Source organism: Acinonyx jubatus, chromosome C1 (assembly GCF_027475565.1).
Source record: "Acinonyx jubatus isolate Ajub_Pintada_27869175 chromosome C1, VMU_Ajub_asm_v1.0, whole genome shotgun sequence".
Classification (NCBI taxonomy): domain Eukaryota; kingdom Metazoa; phylum Chordata; class Mammalia; order Carnivora; family Felidae; genus Acinonyx; species Acinonyx jubatus.
This window is the reverse complement of record NC_069381.1, coordinates 24,723,285-24,747,572: the sequence shown is the minus strand read 5'-3', so window position 1 is coordinate 24,747,572 and position 24,288 is coordinate 24,723,285. Positions and strand designations below refer to the sequence as shown.

General features: G+C 47.3%; 1 protein-coding gene across 1 annotated transcript in view; it reads right to left on the bottom strand.

Moving 5' to 3' along the window:
- Positions 1 to 23,963, bottom strand: part of AZIN2 (antizyme inhibitor 2) — a 33,053-nt gene extending 9,090 nt beyond the window's left edge. Inside the window, 10 exon segments of the mRNA XM_015070275.3 lie at positions 7,601 to 7,713; positions 8,921 to 9,083; positions 10,714 to 10,879; positions 11,684 to 11,812; positions 12,815 to 12,987; positions 16,875 to 17,018; positions 17,020 to 17,106; positions 21,328 to 21,501; positions 23,007 to 23,178; positions 23,837 to 23,963. Of these exon segments, the coding sequence (XP_014925761.3) occupies positions 7,601 to 7,713; positions 8,921 to 9,083; positions 10,714 to 10,879; positions 11,684 to 11,812; positions 12,815 to 12,987; positions 16,875 to 17,018; positions 17,020 to 17,106; positions 21,328 to 21,501; positions 23,007 to 23,111 (1,254 nt within the window). The 5' untranslated portion in view covers positions 23,112 to 23,178; positions 23,837 to 23,963.
- Between the last annotated feature and the right edge of the window lie 325 nt (positions 23,964 to 24,288).

Here is a 24,288-nt window from a genome sequence, read left to right as displayed (position 1 = left end):
AATCAATATCTTCCTCTCAGTTAAAAACCCTAGAACACCAACTTGGTCACTTTACCTCCCTACTTACATTCTCATGTTGTCCAGTGTTCTATTTGATCTTATTTGTGGCAGAGGCTGCTAATTGCCTACCCCAGCAATTCCAACCCTCAGTTTTTTCTAGGAACATGACCACCTAGAATAAAGACCATATTTGCTAACTTTCCTTGCAGGTAGTTAGGGCCATGGGACTAACATCTTAGCCGCATAGCTATGGGATAAAAACACAAGTGTTATGTGACTACTTTTAGGAAGTTTCTTTAAAAGACAGCTGGCACATGGGCTTTACTTCTTCTTCTTTCCTGTAAGGGCTGGCACTTCATTTTTTATCTACCAAGATGAGGACAACACCAGAAATAGGTACAAGTAGAAGCAATATGGTTCCATATGACTCTAAAACCACTATACCAGTTCCGGATTGCCTGCGTCTAGACATCTACATGAGCAAAATAAGCCTCAGTATTTCATTCAAGTCATGTAAGTTGGGATCTACTCACAGCTGAAGCTAATCACACCTGAAACCTATTTTTAACCCCACAAATTAACTGTTATTGTTGGGGTGGTGGCGACAGTCAATGATCCTTTGGATATACCCAAATATTTAGCTATCTTTGGTCACCATTCCTTCTTGCAACTCAGACCATCCATCTGGAATCATTTTCCTTATGCCTGAAGTATATCCTTTAGAACTTCTGTTTGTGAAGGTATGTCTCTCAGTATTTGCTTTGTCTGAAAATGCCTACATTCCATACTCATTCTTGAAAAGCAATTTTGCTGGATACAGAATTCTAGGTTGGTACATTAAGGCTGCTACCCCAGGATCTCCTCCTTCCATTGTTATGGGAGAAAAATAAGCTGTAAGTCTGTCATTATTCTACAGGTAGTCTTCTATCTGTCTCAATTCTCTCACTAGTTTTAAGATCTTCTCTTTGTCCATAGTATTCAGTTTCACTAATGTTTGGGATTTGTTTGGATTTCCTAAATCTGAAGATAGGTCTTACTCTCTCCCAGTCTATTGACTCTCTGCCAGTTATTAACTTTTTACCTCTCAGCCCCCAATCCACCCTTCTTTGCCTTGCTTTGTGGTACTGGAGCTGAACGCTATAGACTTTCCTTATTTTCCAGGTAGCTCTAAGTTAGGCTTTGTCAACAGAGGTTGCTGGCAAGATCGGGAAGAAAAGACTTTTCCTCTTTTAGTATGCTGTTTTTCTTTGTGGCCCCCTATGGCTCAGCATATGAGGGTCTGGTAGTTCTTACCTCAGTGGCCTTCACAGTTCAACCTTGGCCCACACCCTCCAGCAAGTTTCCTCTCCACTCGGCAGCAGGCTGCCCCTATGAGTCAGTTGTGGTGGGCACCCTCTGACAAGTTTCTTTGTCACTGGCAGGCTGCATGTCTCTGTGACAGTCACAGCCTTTCTTCAAAGGTTTCAACCTCAGCCTTGGAAGGGGAGCCCTCCTCTGAGTTGCTTCCTTCTTCACTCTCTCTTACCAGTTGTAGTAACTGCTTTTGACCCTTTTAGTAATTAACCATATTTAAATGTTGACAATTCTTTATATTAAAATTTCCCTGTTCAAATTACTGGTGTGGTTTCTGTGTCCTCATGCAATCTCTTCCTGAAACTATGATTATAGTTCAGACATTATGCCTTCTCACTCTATCTGCCACTTCCTGTGCCTTTCTTATTTTCTGTCTCCATGTCTTTGTGCTACATTGGCATAATTTCTTTAGCTCTGTCTTCCCATTCTCTAATCCTCTCTTCAACCGTCTCTAATAGCTTTGCTTACTCTGTGCACTATTGCAATTTTCATACTTTTCATTTTTAGAAGTTCTATTTAATCCTTTTAAAATCTGTTAGATAATATTTTTATATTTGCTTATTCTTTGATGTAATTTTCAGTTTCTTATTTCTTTAAACATTGTAAATATTTTGTTTTATCTTTAACATATGATAATTCTAATACATGAAATAATTGCAGGACTGATTCTGCTGTCTGTGACTTCTGCTGGCTTTCCTTCAGGGTGACCTATTTCTTTGTGTTTTGTGATTTTTAAATGTGAGCTCATGTACTTTGGCACTTGTGAGAATTCTTAGAAGCCTAGGCTGAATATTTCTACTGCAGAGAGAAGTTGTGTTTGCTTCTGCAAGATAAAATAAATTCTAGCCTTGAGGTTTATCAGACAACACATCAGACAATATGAATTTGGGCAACAAAGCCAGGAAAAGGCTGGCTTATGGCTGTAAATTCTTAATTTTGTGCCCTCTTCCAACCACTACCAAGGTCAAAAAGACATGGTTTTTTTTGTTGTTGTTGTTGTGTTTTTTGCTGGCCTCCTCTGTGGGACACGTGTTTTCTGGTTTACCCTTACACTGATGATGATGTACTTTTGGGGGGTCCACAGCTTTATGTGAGGGATCCTATCAGATTCCCCATCCTGACTGAGTCCCTAGGAACCCATGCAGCTATCAAAACTGAAGATCAATGCTACAAGGATTCAGCATACACTCCCAGAGAGAAACCAGTTTCAGAGTTAGGTTTTCTCTCTAGGTCAATTAATTCATTTGACTCATATTTGAATAGTCACTATTTTATGTGCTTGGGACACACTGGCAAACAAAATAGACAAAGTCCTTGTCCTATGGGGTTTACAGTCTAGCAGGAGGGAGGCAAACAACAAAATAAAGAAGTAAATTATATAGTATATTGGGAGATAATAAATGATATGAAATAAAAGAAAGAACAGAGTGGGGGAGGGGCAGGTTGCAGTTTTATATAAAGCGTAAGGTCTCACTGAGAAGATGACCTTTGGGCAAAGATGGAAAGGAGGTAAAAGAGTGAGCCCATGTGGTACTTAGAAGAAAGGCGATACGGGCAGAAGAGCAGGTGCAAAGGTGCTAAGGCAGGAATGTGCCTGGGGGAGTTTGACGAACTGCAAGGAGGCTGCGGTCACTGCAATGGGATGAGCAAAACCAGAGAGTGGTGAGGGAGGGGATCTGAGAAGAGACAGGGTGGGTCACAGAGGGCCTTAGAAGCCCCTGGAAGGCTTTGGCTTTAATCTGAAGCGGGATGGGAACCAGAGTAGGGTTTTAGGCAGTTTTAATAAAACTAGACGTGATTTGACTTACATTTTTAAAGGATCTCTCTGGTTAGTGGGTGGAAACTAGACTGGCTTTCACTCTAAGTGGAGATGCCTGCTTTCATTTAATTTTGACCTCTGAAGGATCCCCGGCTTTCTTGTAAGTCAGGATACCGTTTTCTTTGTTGTCAGTGGGGCGGCTGTTGAGAGTATCTAGACTACCACGTTGCTGGAAATAGAAGGCACCCTACTGGTTTTCTAAACACAGTACAAAGCTATTGTCAAAACACTACGGAATAGGCTGAACAAGGAAAAAAATTATCAAAAGGTCAGGATAAAGACAAGACATAGTTGAAAAAAAAATAAAACTAGTGTATAGTATGGCAAAGAGTAATTTAAAAAAAGCATTAGGAATCATTACTTAAGGATTTTTAAGATAAAAACTAACCAGATCCACACTTGACAAATGCTATTGCAATACACTCAAGAGAGAGTCCTGCTTTTTTAACCATAAAACACTAGAATAAAATACAATGGCAAGTAAGAAAGCCCAATCTTGTCAACAGAGAGAGGGTCTTCAGGTAGAGTGGAGTGACTGAAGCTTGTACCCTGAATTTTGGTTCCCAAGATTCTTATAAAACTTCTGTGGTACTTACCTCATCTGGGCCCCTCTCCGCACCCAACTATAGCTTGCATTTATAAAGTGCCAATTCACATTTATTAAGTCGTATCTTTAACCCTAAATATATGTCATTTTAGACCACTCAATGAATGCTTAAAATGTTTATACATTAAAAGTCCACCTGGGGCACCTGGGTGTCTCAGTCATTTAAGGTCCGACCCTTGATTTTGGCTCAGGTCATGCATGATTGCACAGTTTGTGAGACCAAGCCCCAAACTGGGCTCTGTGCTGACAGCTGGAGCCTGCCTGGGATTCTCTCTCTCCCTCTCTCTCTACCCCTATCCCGTTCTCTCTCTCTCTCTCTCCCTCTCTCAAAATAAATAAACTTAAAAAAATAAAAATAGAACTATGGTGAGATCCAGCAATCCTACTTCTGGGTATTTATCCAAAAGAATTTAAATCAGGGTCTTTAAGAGGTATTAGCTCTCATGTTTACTGCAGCACTATTAACAACTGCCAAGACCTAAATGTCCATTGACAGACGAATGAATTAAAAAATGCTGTATATACATATATCCAATGGAATATTATCGGCCTCATAAAAGAAGGAAATCGTGCAATATACAACAACGTGAATGGACGTTAAGGATGTTATGTCAACTGAAATAGTCACAGAAGGACAGATACTGCACAACTGCATTTATACGAGGTATCTAATAGTCAAACTCACGGAAACAAAGAATAGAAACATGGTTGCCAGGGGTGATGGGAGGGGAAATGGGAAGTTGGTAATCAATGGACATAAAATTTCAGCTCTGTAAGATGGACAAATTCTAGAGACCTGCTGTGCCTATAGATAATAGGACTGTATTATACACTTACACGTCTGTTACAAGATGTTTATGTTAAGTGTTCTTACTACAATAGAAAAAAAACTATATTAAAAAAAGAAAAACCTATATGAAAAAATGGTAACACATGAGTCAACACATGGGTACTTTGCATGAGAAGAGACAAAGGAATGAGGTGGCAAAATGGTAAGAATGCTTATTACACTAAAAAGAAAGTAATACACTTTGTATTATACTACAGAGACAAGTTCTCCCATGAAACATTTTTACCCCAAAACTGATTGGGAATCTAATGAAACCATTCAATCTAACGACCTAGTATCAAAGAAACACAAGGCACGGTATAACGTATTCAATAGCAGTGAAGGGATCCAGAGAATTCACCAATCAGGAAAATCCAGAATGCAGGAAATTTTAGGACCAGTTTTAGTCAGTTTCATCAACAAATAAAGAATAAAAAAAAAATGTTGGCGAGACTAATAGGATAGTAGAGAGACAATTCAACCAAATATAGTATGTGAACCTTTTTTGGCTGCTGATTTCAGCTAATCAACTAGAAAACCCATCTATGAGGCAAGATGATAGGGGATACTATGGAATTGTTCATTTCTAATTTGATAATGACATTATGATTTTTCTAAAGTCTTTTCCTTTAAAAATTAAAAAAAAATTTTAATGTTTATTTATTTTTGAAAGGAAGAGACAGAGTGCAAGCAGGAGAGGGGCAGAGAGAGAGGGAGGCACAGAATCCGAAGCAGGCTCCAGGCTCCCAGCTACCAGCACAGAGCCCGACACAGGGCTTGAACCCACAAACTGCGAGATAATGACCTGAGCCGAAGTTGGACACTTAACTGACGAGCTACCCAGGGTGCCCCAAAAGTCTTTTCCTTTTAAAGATATATACTAAAATATATTTTTAAAAATTCCACTAATACTTGTTCTGTAGTTTTCTGTACTTTTCTCATGACACTGTTGTAGCCTAGGTACTAATCACACACACACACCCCTACCCAGCAGAATTGTATTTCCAAAGCATAGACCTTTTTTTCTCACCTACTATTCTGTGCAGGCCTCAGCATAGTGCTTTGCATACTGAGAGTACTCAAATATTTATTAAATTCTTCATTTTTTTCATGTCTTTTATTTTGAGAGAAAGAGGAAGTGTGTGTGTGTGTGTGTGTGTGTGTGTGTGTGTGCGCGCGCGCGCGCACGCCTGCAAGTTGGGGAGGAGCAGAGGGGGCAGGGAGGAGAGAGAATCCCAAGCAGGCTCCACACCATCAGCACAGAATCTGTTGTGGGTTTCAAACCTACGAACCATGACCTAATGCTGATCATGACCATGATCATGACCTGAGCTGAAATCAAGAGTAAGATGCTTAACAGACTAAGCCACCCAGGCACCCCTTATTTAATTTTTAAAAAGAAAGAAAGCAAGCAAACAAAAAAGGGCCAAGTAGGCTCCAGTGATGAGAAGTATACTTTGAACCAAGATTTATGTTTAATACAACTTTCTGTACATGAGGTCCAAACACAAAGTCCTGGGGAACAAAGAGCAGGGATGCAAAGCTGCCATCCTGACTAGTGAAGGGGATCTTCCTTGGGGAAGAAGGTACAGAAACCCCCAGCCATCCTGGGTCCCTCTGACACACTCCAACACAATTGTAGCTAACTTATTATGTGTGCTGTCATCTGTCTCCACCACCAGACTGGGGCCCAACCCCGCATCTGGTCACATGGCTGGACCTGGTAAGTGGTTGACAGCCCAAAGGAAGAAACTTCAACATCATCCAGAGGAGAAACAGGACAGACCACAAAGAGGGTCAGTAACATCGTGGGGCCTGAGACAGCAACACCAACTGGAGATTAATCAAAACAGAGACTCTGGATGGGGGGTGTGGTAGTGGGCTGGGCCCACTCGTTCATCTGAGGAGCTGAAGGGAATGGGGAGTGGATCAGGGACTGCATGGACCAGAAAGAGGTGCACTGGAAGGCGGAGGGGATCTAAGGGAGACAGGAACTGAGAAGCAGCTGCCACCCTCCTGTATGACGCGGGGCATGGCTGCCCGAGGCCAGCCTGGTTCTTTCTCAGTGCAGAAGGATGTGGGAAACCACAAGAATGCAGGCAGGGCTAGTGCATCACAGTGGAAAAGTGAATTCCTGAGCACATCAGGGAGGCTTACTCAGACTAGCCGGAGGAAACCACATTTAACAACCCAGCTACAGAATGAGGATGCAATCAAGTTGTGGCCTGGGCACCTGGAGGTAGGAGGGCTCCTTCTGCCTGTGATAGACGAGGGGCAGGAAGAGCTACAAAGAGGAGCTGACATCTGAGTGGGTCTTGAAAAACTAGACAGGATGGAAAGACAGAGCAAAACCAAAACACACTGAGCACTCATGATGGTCTAGGTGCTGGTTAGGCACTTGAGTTCCCTTCCAGAATAGGGGCTACATAGACAAAAATACAACGGTGTGCCTGATTGTCTTCCCCCTCTTTGTCCATTCCTATTCCCTTGTTAGCCTAGAAAAACCCATTAAAGACGAACTGTTTCTTTTTACTTCTAGAAATTCACTCCAGGGCTTGATCAGAGATGGATGTCAAGATATACTTGCAGTGCTCAAAAACAGGAAACCAAACCACTAGGGTTAGATGAGTTAAAATAATACGTAGTCTTCAAAAAGCATGTTGTCAATGATTAGCTAATGGTATGGAAAGAGCTATACCCCATATTGAGTGGGAAAAAAAGCAGTTACAAAACAATACAATCCAACTTTATTTTTTTTAAATATAATACATTTTTTAAAGACTGAAAAATCTAATGTTCAAAGCGTCTATCTCTACATGGTAGGATTATGGATGATAATCTTCTTCATCCCACTATCTTCTATAATGAATGTTTTACTTTTTAAAAATTAAATAAAAACACCCCCAAAATGTTATTTAAACACACACACACACACACACACACACACACACACACACACAACTGAAAACAGGCCCACGTGGGGTAGGCTCACCTTCTGTAGGATGGGGGTAGGGCAGGTGTTGTCAAACAAGACTGAGTTGAAGATTCCATACACGCCCTCACCGAGGTGGTAAACGATGGTCTTGGGGGTGGAGCCGCTTTCCTCTGTGGGGAGGGGAGGGGTCAGGGGAAGTACAAGCAGCAGTGTGAGGGGGGCTGGGGCTGGGGAACTGGCACAATGGTAGGCTCAGCAAGGATGATAGGTAACTGAAGCAAAAAGGCTGCCCCTTCCTCAACTATGGGGTGGGTCCTGCCTCCTATGACATGAGGTTCATGTTGTGCACACTCACCCTTGCAGCTGAGCAACCCTGCCCAGGACATACTTCCTGCCTGCATCTGAGCCCCTGGATGCCCAGCAAAGGCAAAAGAGCAGCCCAGCCAAACTCAATACCCCAAGATGTTAAGCCACTTGCTCAGAGACACACGATGGGGCAAGTGCATGAGCTGAAATGAGAAACCAGGTCTCCTGGCTGGATTAGATATGGCAATCACCCAGATTTATAAAGGAAGCCAGAAGAATGTCGTCTCTACACACATACACACACAGGTACACACACACACACACACACAGAAGACCTTCTACCTGGAGCCCACCACCCTGCCAAATGGATTCTCAGGGGAAGACACACAGACCTCAGCTCTCTTGCCTGGGGTCCTAGAGCAGAAGACAAAACCCCAAGGTCAGAGTCCCTGACCCCACTCACTCAAGAGGCTGACAGGAGAATTGATCTATCTGAAAAGGCAAAGATGAGTGCTGATGTTGCAATGTGGGCAGAGAACCATGAGTCAGTCCAGCCTGCACTTGAATCCAGGCACTGCCCCTTACCAGCTGTGTGACTTTGGGCTAGTGACTCAACCTCTCTATGCCTATGTTCTGTCATCTATAACTAGACTTAGACAAATATAAGTTGTTATTAATTATTTTCATTATGTTATGAGAATCAGTAGGGTGAGTAAGAGTCTGTACTTTGGAGAGGAGACAGACATGAGGTCGAATGCAGGCTTTACTTTTTCCTATTAAGCAATTCACTTGTATTCTCTTTGGCTCTCAATTTTCTCATCTGTACAATGGGTTAGTAAAGTATCTATTCTCCCTGAGGTTGTTTTGATCTCAATCTTCACAAGATATAAACATGCATAGGAAGAAACAATAATAAGTATCTTGGAGATAAGAAAGGACTTGGTTGTAAGTTTCCCTAAAGCAAGGATCCATCCTTCAAATTCCCCATTCCCTAAAACCAGACCTTGCTCGGCCAGCCACTGTCCCTAGCTTGAGGAAAAAATGGGGCTGTGCTGCCCACCTGGCACCTACCCTCCCTGCCAGGCTGGTCCAAAAGAACCTCCTTCTTGGCGATGATGCTGACTGCCAAGGTGAAGGCCGAAGTCACATAGTAGCGCCCCAGCTCCGCAAGGATGTCCACACCACATCCCTCTGGGAAGTACAGGTCCAAGGCTGAGTTGATCACAGAACAAATCTGGTGGTAGGGGGATGGGAGACAATTACATATTTGAAATGTGGGGTTTACGTACTAAGGACTTGCTATAGCTCCAAGTGTATTTCTTTTTTTTTTTTAACAGCTTTTTCTCTTTTTTTAAAGTTTATTTATTTTGAGAGATAGAGAACGAGCAGAGGAGGGGCAGAGAGAGACAGAGTGAAAATCCCAAGCAGGCTCCATGCTGTCAGTGCAGAGACCAACACAGGGCTCAATCCCACAAACCCTAAGATCATGACCTGAGACAAAATCAAGAGTCAGACACTTAACTGACTGAACCATCCAGGCACCCTTCCAAGTCTATTTCTTGAAAGCTTCTTTGATTTCAGAAAGAAGGACTTGGCAGCTGCTAAGTTCCCAGCTGGGGACTGCAGACAATTGGCCAAGAAGGTAGGAGGCAAAGAGAGCTGGGTCAAGACTCTTATACTCATGTAAGTCAACTTCCTCAACGCCTACATTATGGGAGGAGGTATTCTCAGATTCCAGAAGCCCTGATATGGAACTTTCTTTTATAAATGACCAATCTGTTAAAAGACACGTTGTTTTTTTTTTTTTTCACAGAAAATAAAGAGAAGAAAAAAGATCAAAACCACCCTTAATTCTATCATGCAGATTGTTAATGATTGTTAACTTTTTGGAGTAGTCCCTTTCTTTTTTTTCTCTTTCATACAAATGCCATTTTTATTATAAACATAATAGGGCTATATATATGTATATATATATATATATACATATATATATACATATATATATGTGTATATATATGTGTGTATATATATGTATATATATATATATTTCATAACCTTTTACTCAACAGATTCTGTGAATGACCTCAGTGGGTAAGTCATACAAATGTTTCATAATTTAACCAATTCCCCAGTGTTAGATGGACCAGGAAAGTCCACTGGACTTTTGTTATGAACACCGCAACAATGCTCATCCTTGAAGCTCTTTGTGTCCATCAGGGGTTATTTTCTTAGGGTCAGTCCCTGGATGTGGATATTCCAGGACCAGGCTCTTACTAAGGAGAACGACCCCTAGTGGTTAGAGTGGGGATTGCGGTGACACATTTTTCTTGATTTCATCTTGAGAGGCGTACACAGAGGGTGGGCTTTTCCTTTTCCCGCCCTCCCCTTTGATTTCTCATCAGCTCACCCAAGGGAGAACAGAGCGTACCAGGCCCTCAAAGAGTTTTAGGACTTAGCAAATAACACTGGTTAAGCTTCAAGTTTGTGCATGGGCTAGAGACAAGCAGAGCTGGGACTCAGAAAGTGACATAACCTCCAAGAACCTCAGTTTGCTCAGCTGTAACACAGGGCTAATAATAAGATAGTTCAGGGGCTCCTAGGTGGCTCAGTAGGTTAAGCATCAGACTTTGCACTGACAGCGAAGAACCTGCTTAGGATTCTCTGTCTCCCTCTCTCTCCGACCCTTCCCCACTCACGTGCTTGCTCTTTCTCTCTCTCTCTCTCAATAAACAAACATTTAAAAAAAGATAATCCAGGTAAAGCACCAAGCACAGTATGCAGCACATAGGACCCACTCACAGTGCCCAGTACACACCCCCCACCCCCCACAGAGCCCAGTACCACACTTCTGACCCCAGGATTACCTCTTCGAATCTCACTTTGGCCCCCTCCAATCCAGGGAAGCCACCACCAAGGTCCAGGATGTGCATCCTGTGGCCCAGCTCAGTGCCCATTTCAAACACAAGCCGGGCATCTGCGATGGACTGAGTGTAGGCCTGAAGGTCAGGACAGCCAGTGCCAACGTGAAAACTGAGGAGGGAGGAAGAGACTTGGCTTACGTGCAGGGCCCCAGGTGCCACCAGCTCAGCCCCAGCCAGGAGCAACCTTGGACAGGCACATTGGACACTGTGCCCATTCTACAGATGTAGTGACTGAGGGTCTCAAAGGTTAAATGCATTGCCAAGGGTCTTGTGGCAAGTAAGGAGTGGACAAGAGACCAGATCTAAGGTCCACTGGTATTTGGTGTCCCTCCCATCCCTTTGTGCTGCCACTGGGGCTGAGCCTTCTGGGATGAGGACCAGGGCCCTACCGTCAGCCAGGTCTGTATGTACCTGTCAGTGGTGTAGCCTGCCTGTGCTTTAGTTTCCCCATCTATAAAGTGGGGATAAGATCCCACAGGGCTGTGGGATAATGTACCTGAAGCATTTAGCACAGTGCCTGGCATATCCTAAGCACAGGATCAATGAAAACTATATTGTTAGGCCTTTATTATGACTTCTTCCATATCCCTGCAAGAAAAGAGGCACAGCAAAGATGTGGCTGCATAACCTTTGGCCTACAGGCCAAAGACAGGTCTCTCCGGGAACCTCCAAGGACAAGACCTTGTGGGGACCATGGGGTTGAGTCAGCGGGACACTCCAAACCTTCTTTCCAAAGAGAGGAAAGTCTCCGATGGCAGGACTCTAGGCCTGTGGCCTGAGGACTCTGTGCCTCTGATGGCAGGACTCAATGGCCTCCTTTGGAGGCCCTGAGGGGGCTCTCGTACAGAGTTGATTAATTCCTGGGAAAGGGGCAGCGGGCCCAGCAGGGGTGGTGGGGCCTCCAGGTACTCACCTCACACCCACCACCTCCATGTGGCTCCTCTTGGCATTTTCAAGCAGGTTTCTGCAGGATTTCAGCGACGCCCCAAACTTGAAGCTCAGGCGGCTCGGGGAGTCCTCAGCAGCGATGTGCAGAACCATCCTGAGGAGACAGGCACCTCTGCCGGGTGGACCCCATCTCCCCCTACCCCAGCCACGTCCTCTCCAAGAAAAGGGGTGTAAACTCAGAGCTGCCCGCCCCTCAGGTCCCTGACCCCTTCATGTCCCTGCACTGCCGGTCAGCCTCCAGGCCCTGTCAAGTCCATTCTCTGAATGTCCCTGGGCCCATCCCTAGGCCCCTGCCCTGGTCCCGACCTCCTCAGTCCTCTCCAGAAGCTCCACCTCTTCAACCAGCCTCCACACCAGCCAGACTTTTCCAACTTTTCTTGCATGAGAGGCACCACTTTTTAAACACAGTCTTATTGAGAACCCCAATATCATGTAAAACAGACAAAATGAAAGCTGCTTTGGGTGAACCAGAGTGGTCCAGCCACCTGGCCTCCCCATCATTCTGAGAAGGCCCTCCCTGGAATCCCCAGGGTGTCAAGTGACCATGTGCAAGCCACAGCCCGAGCAGAATGTCCAGCCCTGACCCCTGCCAGAGCCCGTTTGCACCAGGCCCCTGCCCTGTGACCGTGTTGACCAACATTCACTGTTGCCCTCGCCCTGCACACATGGTATGTTCCAGCCACACCAAATTCCTGCTCATGTCTCAAACGCCCTCTGCTGTTTCCGACCTCCATGCGTTCCTTGCTTCAGCAGTTCACTCTGATGCACTGTCTGTGCGCCCTCCTAGTTCTTTTCACCCCTCAGGCGCACCTCAAATGCCACCTCCTTGGCGCAGCTTTCCTGACCACCCCCTGTTGCTCTCGCGACTTTGACCTCCATAATACCGTGGGCTTTTCTCTGCTCGGGCTGTAATGGTTATTCTTGCCTTTGTCCTCGTCAGGCCCTGGCATGCTGGGTCCAGTCCGGGAGTGCCCGCCCCAGCCTCCCGTGAGTGTGGCCAGGTCCAGGGCAGGGTCCTCTGCTCCACCTCTACCCCGCCCATGCCCGCTGTCCTCACACTCGGCCCAGCCCCCCACGTGAGCGGTCCTCGGCTTACTTGGCACTGGGGTGGCTCTTTACCACCTTTGCCAGCTCCAGCTCGTTGTCAAAGCTCAGCAGCCGGACCCCATGCTTGGCAGCATACTTGATCTGTGCAATTTGCTTACAGGGGTTGGCGTAGATGATCTTACCGGCGGGGATGCCAATACGCTGGACCAACTCCATCTCTGCCTGTGGGGTCCCAAAGGTGAAGGTGAGGAGGCTCAGGGCCCATCGGGCCCACAGAAGCCAAGAAGCACAAATGAGGGGCAAAGTCATAGCTACGCATGGGGACGTCCATAAGAAGGGGGGCTCATTTTCACACAACAGAGACATGAAAATCGGGACTCACGCTGGTTCACCATTCTCGGACAGGCAAGGCTGCCACAGCCAGCTATGCAGGTAGCACACTGTGCAGTTGAGGGGGGGGAGGTCCCATCCGCAGAGGATACATGGTAGATTTATATATTTGTTACAACTTCCTGGCAGTAAGGCCTCTCATCCTGACAAAATCAGTATATTCATCACAACTGTCTTAAGGGATATATTTCCTAATTCACACAAAGACATGACATGGAGTCATAACGGCCCTGACAGTAGGCATCTGACACATTTTCCTGACAGATTTAACGTTTAAAGAATATCCCTTGATGTGGTGGAAAGTTCACCGAACCAAGTCATCCCACATCCAAAGTCCTGCTGCGCGCGTACCACTGTGCCGGGGGACCCTGGCAAGCCCCTGTCCCCGAGGGGCCTCGCCTTCCTCACCTTTACGGAACACTGTTCCACGAGATTGTTGCATTCATGGTACAGACAGTAATGATGATGAGAGCAGCCATCGTCACTGAGCGCCCACCACAAGCAGGCACCGAATGCGATGTTAGTAAACCTTTTCTGTAAAGGGCCAGTGAGCAAATGGTTTAGGCCGCATGGGCCATGTAGGTTGTGTGACAACTCCTCAACAGCAAAGCCGCCAGAGAGAATGCATAAGTGAACGAGCGTGGATGTGACCCAGTCAAGCATCACAAGATCAGGCAAGTGGCCTGGATGTGGTAAGCATCCATGGTTTGCCAACCCTTGCTTTGGATTAACTATCTTATTTACCCCTTAGAATAACCCCATCAGAGGGGCACTGGATCCACTCTATAGAGAAAGAAACTAGTACTCAGAGAGGCTATGCAGCAACAAGGAGGCAGGGCCAGCTTTCAAACTCAAGTCTGACTCTCCATGATTAAGGGAAGGAAGTCAAGAGGAAGCCAGTTCTGAAATGCTATAGCAGGCACAGGGCCATTTTTAGCCACTCTGAGTTTTTGATAAGACTCAAAGGGCACCTGGGTGGCTCAGTCGGCTAAGCGTCTGACTTCAGCTCAGGTCATGATCTCACAGTTCATGGGTTCAAGCCCTGCATTGGGCTCCGTGCTGGCAGCTCAGAGCCTGGAGCCTGCTACAGATTCTGTGTCTCCCTCTCTCTCTCTCTGCCCCTCCCCTGCTCATTCTCTGTCTCTCTCTGTCCCTCAAACATAAAAGTTAAAAAAAAAATTTATAATAAGACTCTAATGTCAATATAGCAACTTTTCAGCACGAGGTACTACTGTGACTTATCCCATGTGATGCCAGTAACTGTCCTATGAAGTATTTATTGGCCACATTTTACAGAGGACAAAATCGAGTTCAGAGGACTCCACCTGCCTACAGAAACACAGGTAGTAAGGAGCAAAGTGGGACAGGGCTGGCGTTGCAGCCGTCACAGCTTGCTTTCAAAGACCCTGAGTCTGAGTGGACATGAAAATGTGTTTTTGCTCCCAGCTTCACCACATGAGGTAAGAGAAGAAGCAATGGTAGCAATTTGGGACTTGTGATTTAGCTTCGATTATACTTAAACAGTATATACTTAGATATATATATATTTATACTTAAACAGTAACTACTGTTACTCATTGAAGGATCACCATATGCCAGTCATTGCATTAAATATTTTATATACATGGGACATCTGGGTGGCTCAATCGGTTGAGCATCTGACTTCGGCTCAGGTCATGATCTTGTGGTTCACGAGTTCTAGCCCCGCTTTGGGTTCTATGCTGACAGCTCAGACCCTGGAGGCTGCTTTCGGATTCATTGTCTCCCTCTCTCTCTGTCCCTCCCCTCCTCATGTCCTGTCTCTCTCTCTCTCTCTCAAAAATAAATAAAAACATTAAAAAATACATATTATATACACTTTCATTTAGTCCTCATAGTAATCTTATGAGACAGGAAACAGAGGACAGAGGACAGAGGACAGAGGCTCAGAGAGGTTAAGTGACTTGTCCAAAGTCTCACAGCTTTCGAGTGGCAAAGCTGACCGGACTGCCAGACTTTAGCCTACACCAGCTCCTAGCCACAGTACTGTAATGGAAAATTCAACCTCAATACTGAGTTGACAAGTGTTTGCTGACTATCTATTAACATGCCAGCCTCTGTGACTGGTGCTAAAGAAAACAAGTGGTGAGTAAAATAAAGTCTCTGACCCTGTGAAGCTTTCAGGTTGGGGAAAGTGGCATGGTGAGACCCAGGTGTGAGGAGTGAAGGACAGCTTTTCTGAGGGTCAGAAAATTAAGCTGAGCTCCACAGGAGGTCATATCCAGGGGGAAAAGGAAAGAAAGAATGTTTCTGGTGCAGATGTCCTGAGGCGGAATGTGCTCGGCCTAGTCAAGGAAGAGAGAGCGCTGGGGGGGCCTGGGCAGGGGGAGCGCAGTGGGGGAAGATAAGGCTGCAGGGGGGTGGGCTGATGTGGATTTATATTTTACCCTGCGAGTCACGGGAATCGGGAATCCGTTTGAAGGGTTTCACGAGGGGAAACGACAGGGTCAGATTTGCATTTTAAATGCAAGGTTTAAATGCATATCACTCTGGCTACCATATGAACTCAGGGCTCAGGAAGGGCCAAGAGGATTCTGGAGGGACCGGTCACCATTGCCCTGGGTGAGGTAACAGATGGGGGAGTTGTGCTCTGGAGGCAGGGCTGGCAAGCGTGGTGGTGGATTGCAATGTGGGCATGTCTGACTCCACATCCTGCAGGCCGAGGGGCCCTTCTCGAAGGGGGAGATCATGAGCGCATTTTAACACCCGGGTTCCGGGCACCCTGGGGTATCAAGTCAGCTGCTGGATAGAAGGTCTGGGCTGGAGATCAAAATGCGGGAGGTGGTGGCACATTGATGGTATTTAGGGCCGTGGAAGGAGATGAAATTCCATAAGAGGAAGGAGAGTTTACAAGAGAAAGGGAGCCTGAGACAGAATCCAGAGGAATCTCCCATCTCGAGAGCAGGAAGTCGGCACCTGGGACCTATGGAGAGGGAAGGAGAAAGAATGCGTCCAGAAGAGGGGGAACGATACACAGATTATAACATCACTCCCATCACAGCAAACCTTGCCTCGCAATTCATGTCTATACAGGAGAAGGGTGTCGGGTGTCAGAGGCGCCCCGTGCGAGGTGGGGCAGGTACGGAGCTGTGTCCCCCATCAATTGATTTGCTGCTGAAGGCTTTACAACTGGGAGCATAGGTGACTGTTGAGTGTTTTTAAAAAGAATATGTCACAAATGAGGAATTGCTATTTAGTGGGCATAAAGTTCCAGTCCTGCAAGATGAATTAAGTCCTAGAGATCTGTAGAACCCTGCCTATAGTTAAGAATACTGTATTGTACCCTTGAAGATTGGTTAACAGGGTAGATCTCACATTAAGTGTTATTATCACAAAAACAAACAAACAGTCACTGTGCTGAATGCTGTTGAGAATCAGGATAATAAGAGGACCTGTGTCCCCGACAAGGTCTAAATGCATCAACATGGACAGATTTCCAACACCTGCTGAGTTTAAAGCTATTGAGACACAGTACCCACCACATAAATATCTTTTATATTTTGTATATTTTCTATGGATCATATTTGTAAGTATTTTTTAAGTACCACATACCCACCAAACTCAAACTCATAATGGTGATTATCTCTGGAGACATAAAGCTGATGGCCTACGTGTGTGTGTAAGTGAATCAACGGGTTATTTGAATAATTCAAAGTGAATGTTGAAAATAAAGTGCTTACTGGATCCTGGAGATCTCTGGGGACGTTGGTAAGAGGAGATTCCTCAGAGTAGTGACAGTGGCAGTGGGGAAGCAGTGGCTCAGATGCAGGTGCTGAAGCAAAGAGCCAGGTGCACGCAGACAGGCGAGTGTAGACAACTCTGTTTGGCCGTCAAGTGGGAGCATGGGACCGGGCAGGGGGGTGGTATGGAGTCCCGGGAAGGCTTTTTAAGATGGGAGGATGCTGATAGAGACTGCAAGAGAAGGCAGGATGGGGGCAGGAGAAGTGACAGAAGGTCCTTGAGAAGGTGGGTGGGTGGACCGTAGCCCCATGCGAGGCGTGGCCTGTGCCCTTGACCTGTCTGTTGCATAACTGTACACCCGGCCCTTGCTCACACCCGGCCCTCCGTCAACCCTCCGTCAACGTTGGCCAAGGCGTTGGAGCTGTCAGGCGTAGCCACTAGTGATGTCCCACCAGAAGAGGGCAGCCTTGGCCTTTCAAGAAAAGCTGTGCATCCCAGAGCCACCTCTCAGCGAATGTACCCAAAGGCTAGTGATCTTCCCGCCTGCGGGGAGGGGCCTTGGCCTCTCCCAGCCCACGAGTTAGCTAAAGCAATGGTCACCAGCTGGGGCCCAGCTCTGCCATCCTCTCCCCAAGGACAATGGAAAGATGCAGTGAGAGAGCCGGAGACGGCCCCCCTGCCACTGGCCCTACACAAGCGGCCACTTGCCAGTGAGTCCCTCACCCTCTGTGCCTCCTTTCCCGTACGTGAAATGCTTCCTCACAGGGCTGTTGTCAGAATCAGGGTAATAATAATTACCTCACAGGGTTGTTGCGATAATAAAATGAGATCACCTACAGAAAACGCTCAGCAAAGTGCCTGGCCCGACAGAAGCACTCAGCAACGGTACATGCTTTTAATGTCCCTGTGGACTTCAGGATCCTTCTGAGCCCTAACACCCCACAACCCTGCTCTTTGTGGAGGCCGGCCCTGAGCCAGAGGGCCAAGCACAGTGTACCACCTCTGGGTTTCCAGATGCACAGGAGGTCCTTGACCCTAGACTGAGAAGGCTGGAAAAAGGATCCCCTTCCTCCTCTCTGGGCGCAGAGCCCCCAGCGTGCTGCAGGGGGAGGTCCTGGTCCTGCTACCGGCAAGCTGTGTGTGGCTGGCCGATGGTTTCCTCAACTGTAAAATGGCTATCTCTCTCCCCATGCACCTCCCTTCATGTGACACACGCACGAAACTAGGTGTGCAAAGCAAGTGCTAACGCAAAGGGGCTTTGCAGTGACAATAGGGGTGGACTCAGCTATCACTCACTAAGAGCATGAACATTCGTCTTTGATAAAGGTTAACCTTCTCATTCTCACTGTTCCACCATGGTGCACACCTCTTTCCCACCCAGAATCTTCCTACCCCTGTCATCCTGCCCAGGCTAGCTCTCCTTCTTTCTCCTCCAGGGTCCCCTTCTAGAATCCTCCTCACTAACCAAGAGGTTAAAGAGGAAAATGAAAAGCACATGGAAGCCAATGAAAATGATAACACCACAGCCCAAAACCTCTGGGACGCAGCAAAGGCGGTCATAAGAGGGAAGTATATGGCAATCCAGGTCTTCCTAAAGAAGGAAGAAAGGTCTCAGATACACAACCTAACCTTACACCTTAAACAGCTGGAAAAAGAACAGCAAATAAAACCCCAAACCAGCAGAAGACAGGAATTAATAAAGATTAGAGCAGAAATCAATGCTATAGAAATCAAAAACATGGTAGAACAGATCAATGAAACCAGGAGCTGGTTCTTTGAAAGAATTAACAAAATTGATAAACCACTAGCTAGTTTGATCACAATGAACAAGGAAAGGACCCAAATAAATAAAATCAAGACTGAAAGAGGAGAGATCACAACCAATACTGCAGAAATAACAAATAATAAGAGAATATTATGAGCAATTATATGCCAATAGATTGGGCAATCTGGAAGAAATGGACAAATGTCTAGAAACATATAAACTACCCAAACTGAAACAGGAAGAAATGGAAAATTTGAACAGACCCATAACCAGTAAAGAAATAGAATTAGTAATCAAAAATCTCCCAGGGGCGCCTGGGTGGCTCAGTCAGTTGAGCACCCGACTTCGGCTCAGGTCATGATCTCGTGGTTCATGGGTTCAAGCCCTGCGTTGGGCTCTGTGCTGGCAGCTCGGAGCCTGGAGCCTGCTTCGGATTCTGTGTCTCCCCCTCTCTCTGCCCCTCCCCCACTCACACTCTGTCTCTCAAAAATGAACAAATGTTAAAAAAAATTTTTTTCATAAATTAAAAAAAAAATCTGCCAAGAAACAAGAGTCCAGGGCTGGACGGCTTTCCAGGGGAATTCTAACAAACATTTAAAGAAGCATTAGCACCTATTCTCTTGAAGCTGTTCATAGAAATGGAAGGAAAACTTCTAAACTCATTCTATGAAGCCAGCATTACCTTGATTCCAAAACCAGAGACCCCACTAAAAAGGAGAACAACAGACCAATTTCCCTGATGAACGTGGATGCAAAAATCCTCAACAAGACATTAGCCAGCCGGATCTAACAATACATTAAAAAAATTATTCACCACGACCAGGTGGGATTTGTACCTGGGATGCAGGGCTGGTTCAATATCCAGAAATCAATCAATGTGATACATCACATCAATAAAAGAAAGGCTAAGAACCAAATGATCCTCTCAATAGATGCAGAGAAAGCATTTGACAAACTAAGGCATCCTTTCTTGATAAAAAACCCTCAAGAAAGTACGGATAAGAAGGATCATACCTCGAGATCATAAAAGCCGTATAACAAAAGACCCATCGCTAATATCATCCTCACTGGGGAAAAACTGAGAGCTTTCCCCCTAAGGTCAGGAACAAGACAGGGATGTCCACTCTCGCCACTGTTATTCAACATAGTATTGGAAGTCTTAGCCTCAGCAATCAGACAACACAAAGAAATAAAAGGCATCCAAATCGGCCGGGAGGAGGTCAAACTTTCACTCTTCTCAGATGACATAACACTCTATATGGAAAACCCAAAAGATTCCACCAAAAAACTGCTAGAACTGATCCATGAATTCCCAGCCATATTGCTGACGAGGGTTTAAACGGAGTTCCCCTAAAAATAATCATTACTAACCATTAAAAAAATAGCAGTAATGGGGCACCTGGGTGGCTCAGTTGGTTAAGCGTCTGACTCTTGATTTCAGCTCCTGCAGTTCATGAGTTCGAGCCCTGCCTCAGGCTCCATGCAGAGCCTGCTTGGGATTCTCCACCCCCCCTTCTGCCCTTCTCCCCCTCCCTCAAAATAAATAAATGAACATTTAAAAAAATTTTTAAAATAACAGTAATGACAACATCACAAAGCAACAACGCACCGGGTTTGCTCTCACCTCAGGGCCTTTGCACTTGCTGTCCCCTCTGCCTGGAATGTTCTTCCCCTAGTTCTCCACCTGGCTTGACCCTTTGCTTCCCTCAGGTCTGTATTCAAATGTCAGTGAAGCCTTCCCTGACCAAACTATATAAAAGTATAATCCTCCCTCCCAACATTTCCTACTTCCCTTCCCCACCTCAATTTTCCCCGTAGCATCGACCATCTTATAAAATAATATAGATTTTCATTGTTGAACTTGTTTTTTAGAAAGCAAGTTCCATGAAAGAAGGGCCTTTTTTGTTTTGTTTGTTTCATTCACTCTCTAAATCCCCACCTGAAATAGGACTTGGCCCCATGAGAGTTGCTCAAAAAAGGTTTGCTGAATGAATAAATATATCCATAGCTATGCTCTGAAGAAAATTTTATAGCTTAAAGGCTTTTATCAACTAAGAACAGGATGAAAATGATAAGCTAAGCGTCCTCAACTCTGGGACAAGGGAGCCTGGTTTGCTCAACACTGTGTTGCCATCCCTACTTACACACTGACCAGCACATCGTAGTTCAACGACTAGAGAATGATAGTAAATAAGCAAAATAAATCTAGAGACAGCGAGAGGCGATTAAGACAACAGCATTAATCGAATTAGAAGGGCAGCAAAATGGGCAACACAACAGAATTCTCGAAGGATTAGTTGAGAAAATGTCCTGTCACACATTAATAAGACTATAAAACAAACAAACAAATAATGATAAAAGGTGTTTTCGTTTTGTTTCATTTTAATCGAACATTTTATATCATGTATAGCTCTAGGCCAAGAAGCTTGAAAATCTCCATTGAAAAGGTGACCCACCTACCCAGAGACACACAAGTTTCCAATTTAGAACTTCCATGCCTGTTTTGCCCTCCCTCATCCCTTAACCGCCTCCCAAGTGGGTGGCCCTTCCCAGAGGGCAGGGGCCAACTGCAGGCCACCCCTGCTTCCCCGGAGGGGGGTGAGGGGGAGGCCACCCGCAGCAGCCCAGCCATGTGTGTGTTGAGTAGGCAGCGAGGGGCAGTGCGCCAGTGGGGGGCACGGGCTCACCTTGTTGGCACAGCTGAAGCCCAGCCCCAGCTCGGCCAGGACCTTCAGCACACCTGGGCTGCTGTTGCACTTGACAGTGTAAAAGGGCCGGACCCGCGGCAGGCACTTCAGAAAGCAGAAGTGCCTCCTCACGACGGCACCCAGGTCGGCCGCGAAGAAGGCAGCAACATCACCCTGCACGAGAAGGGTAAATGTGAGGCCCCACTCAGCCCCCTCCTGCTGCGGGCCGTCTATGGTCCTCCCAGGTACCTGTCCCAAGCCTGAGCCCGGCTCCGCCACAGCCACGCTACTCTAAAAGTCTCTGCACAGAAGGCACACTCCTCAGCCTGCGTTCAGGGGTTCTGTGATCTGGCTCCAGCCCCTCCCCTCGCTACAGCTCAAGCTCCAGCTGCACGCTGGAGTGTTTTCCCACCTCCAAGCTCTGGTTCCCACCGTGCCCTTCACACAGAAGACCCTTTCTCCGAAAAGGCAATCCACCTTCAAGTTTCAGCTCAAATGCCACCTCCCCCAAACCAATAAAGCAATTCTGCCTTTAATGCTCTCACTGCATTTTGCACACGCTTCCAAAGTATCGGAACCGTGTACACATTCATCTGATAAATCCCTGCGGGCCAAAGCTATGGCCTGCAGCCCACTGTCTTCCACATATAGGTGGTCGCTGAAGCCTTGAGCTAATTCCACGGCACTGCAACCCGTGCCTGTGAGCTGGGCAGCAGATTTGCTGAGGGCTGAACATGAATGAGACTGTGGGTGAGACAGCATCACTTAAACCCTCATTGGGACTCAGTTTCCTGTTTATACGAGACTTTTTTACTGAAGCCCATTTGGTGTCTGACGTTATGCTAAGGGACAGAGATGACCAGACAGGGCTTGGATCTTGAAGAGAACAAAAAACCCTTTAAGAAATTACAAGCCCGTTCAATAAACTCGACTGGAGTTCCTACAGAAGGCAGTGGAAGCCACGGAGAAAGGGACATAAAAAATCCGCCTGGGAGAGTAGGAAAAAGTAACACTGGTGAGTAATGAGGAAGGACAGAAACAGAGCGAGAGAGGCCGGCAGAAGGGCATTCCAGGCAGAGGGAAGAGCCCAGGAAAATGGGGTGATAACAGAGCACATGGCATCGCTGGGGAAAATACCAGCAGTGGTTGGGCTCTGATGGAGCATGATAGATGGTGGGGAAAGCTGGGAGAGGGACTGTGAAGACAGAGAGTTCTGGCTTGGCGCTGCTGGTCGCGGGGAACCACCAAACAGTTCTGAGTTTGAGCGTGGCCGTGATAAAGTGGGAGCAGGCAGCATGAGGCAGGGAGGAGGTTAGAGGGCCTCTAGAGAGATGAGGCCTGATCTACAAAGCCAGGGCGTCGGAAGACCACAGGTGGTGGTCAGAGCTTGGTGAGGCACCAACGAGAGGGGTGTGGGTGGGGGAAGCAGGAGTCCCAGGTTTCTGACCCAGAAGGCTGGGTAGGTGGTGGTGGTGGTTCATCAGGGCAGGGCAGGCAGGAAGGGCAAAGTTTGGGGACAAGGACAAGGAAATGGGGATACAATGAGCCCGTCTCCGGCCAACAGCAAGGACTGAACACCAAATAAGTGAGGGAAGATGAAGGCCTGAGAAGTCCTTTCGGAGAAGGCAGCTGGGCCTGCACAGGGAACAGGGGACCCACCCCCGCTCCCAGCGGCTCACCGTGGTGGCCTGTGAGGCCCCCAGAGTGAGCTCCTCCAACAGGTCTCGGGTGCTGAAGCCCTCCTCCACCATCACAAAGTCCGTTTCGCTCAAGTAGCCAGCCATGCCGAGAAGGAGGAGCCGATGGGCTGGATGGAGCCGCCGCCCGCCGCCTCAGAAAGTATGCAACACACTGCAGGGAGGGGAGGTGTAGAGTGAGGGAGCTGCTGGAGGGGGTTGCCCTCCGCTGCCCTCTCTGACCTCCCCCAAGCCAGAGCTCTCAGTCCTGTCACACCCGCCGCCAGCACAAGCCTGGGGAGCTTGAGTTCACTGGGAAGTGTGGGGACGATCAGGAACCCTGTATTGCGACAAGGCATTACATGCCTAGATGTCATTCACTGCCTCTCTGAGCCTCAGTTTCCCAATCTGTAAAATGAATGTATTATTTTGGAGGTCCTTTCCAGTTATGAAACTCGGGTTTTAGCAAAAAGGGAAAGAACGAGAGGGTACAGGAAAGCCAAGAAGCTCCAGTGGGGAAGCTTTCAGGGGACCCTCAGTCTTGACCACGCCCAACTAAGAGAGTGGCCCCACCAAGGAGTCTCAGCCCGAGAGCAAGAGCTTAGGTTCGAGTCTGCCCTCTGCTGCGTGACATTGGGTACTCCCTAGCCTCAGTTTCAACGTTTGTAAATGGAGGGCCAGGCTGGTCCTGACGTGCTAGGGTTCTAAGGGTGCATGGGGCCACATGGTGGGTGGGGGTCGCAGGCTCCCGGGAGGGAGCCGAAGGCTGAGGTTCTGTCCTGGTGAGCCCTCCCGAGTGCAGGGCCGAGGACCCGCCCCCCACACCGCCTTACCAAGCCCGGTCCTCCTTCGCGGGGGCCAGAGCCAGGCGCGCTGCTAGGGGGGGTCGCCGGTGACCTCGAAACTTGTGCAACACCCCGAGGAGGAGTGGCAGTTGCGGAGCCGAGGCCCCTGCTGAAAGGAGGCAAGGGGGCCGGGGACAGGTCAGCACTGGAGCCGAGGGCGCCCGCTCCCGGAGGCTCCCCGAGCCACTCCCCGCACTCGCCTTAAAACGCATTTACACGGCTTCGGCCCATAGGTCTCCCCAGCGAGTGAATCGGTTCCTCGGCGCCTCCGCTCGCCCTCTCCCCCCCGGCTCGGGCCGCGCGGCCTGCGCCCCGCCCGCCCAGCAGCCACCGACCCCACGCCCCTCCTTCAGCCTGCCGTCCCCTTATATAAGCCCCGCCCGGGCCCCGCCCCTGGGCCCAGGCCCCGCCCCTCTCGGCCCCCTCTGTAGCCCTGGCAA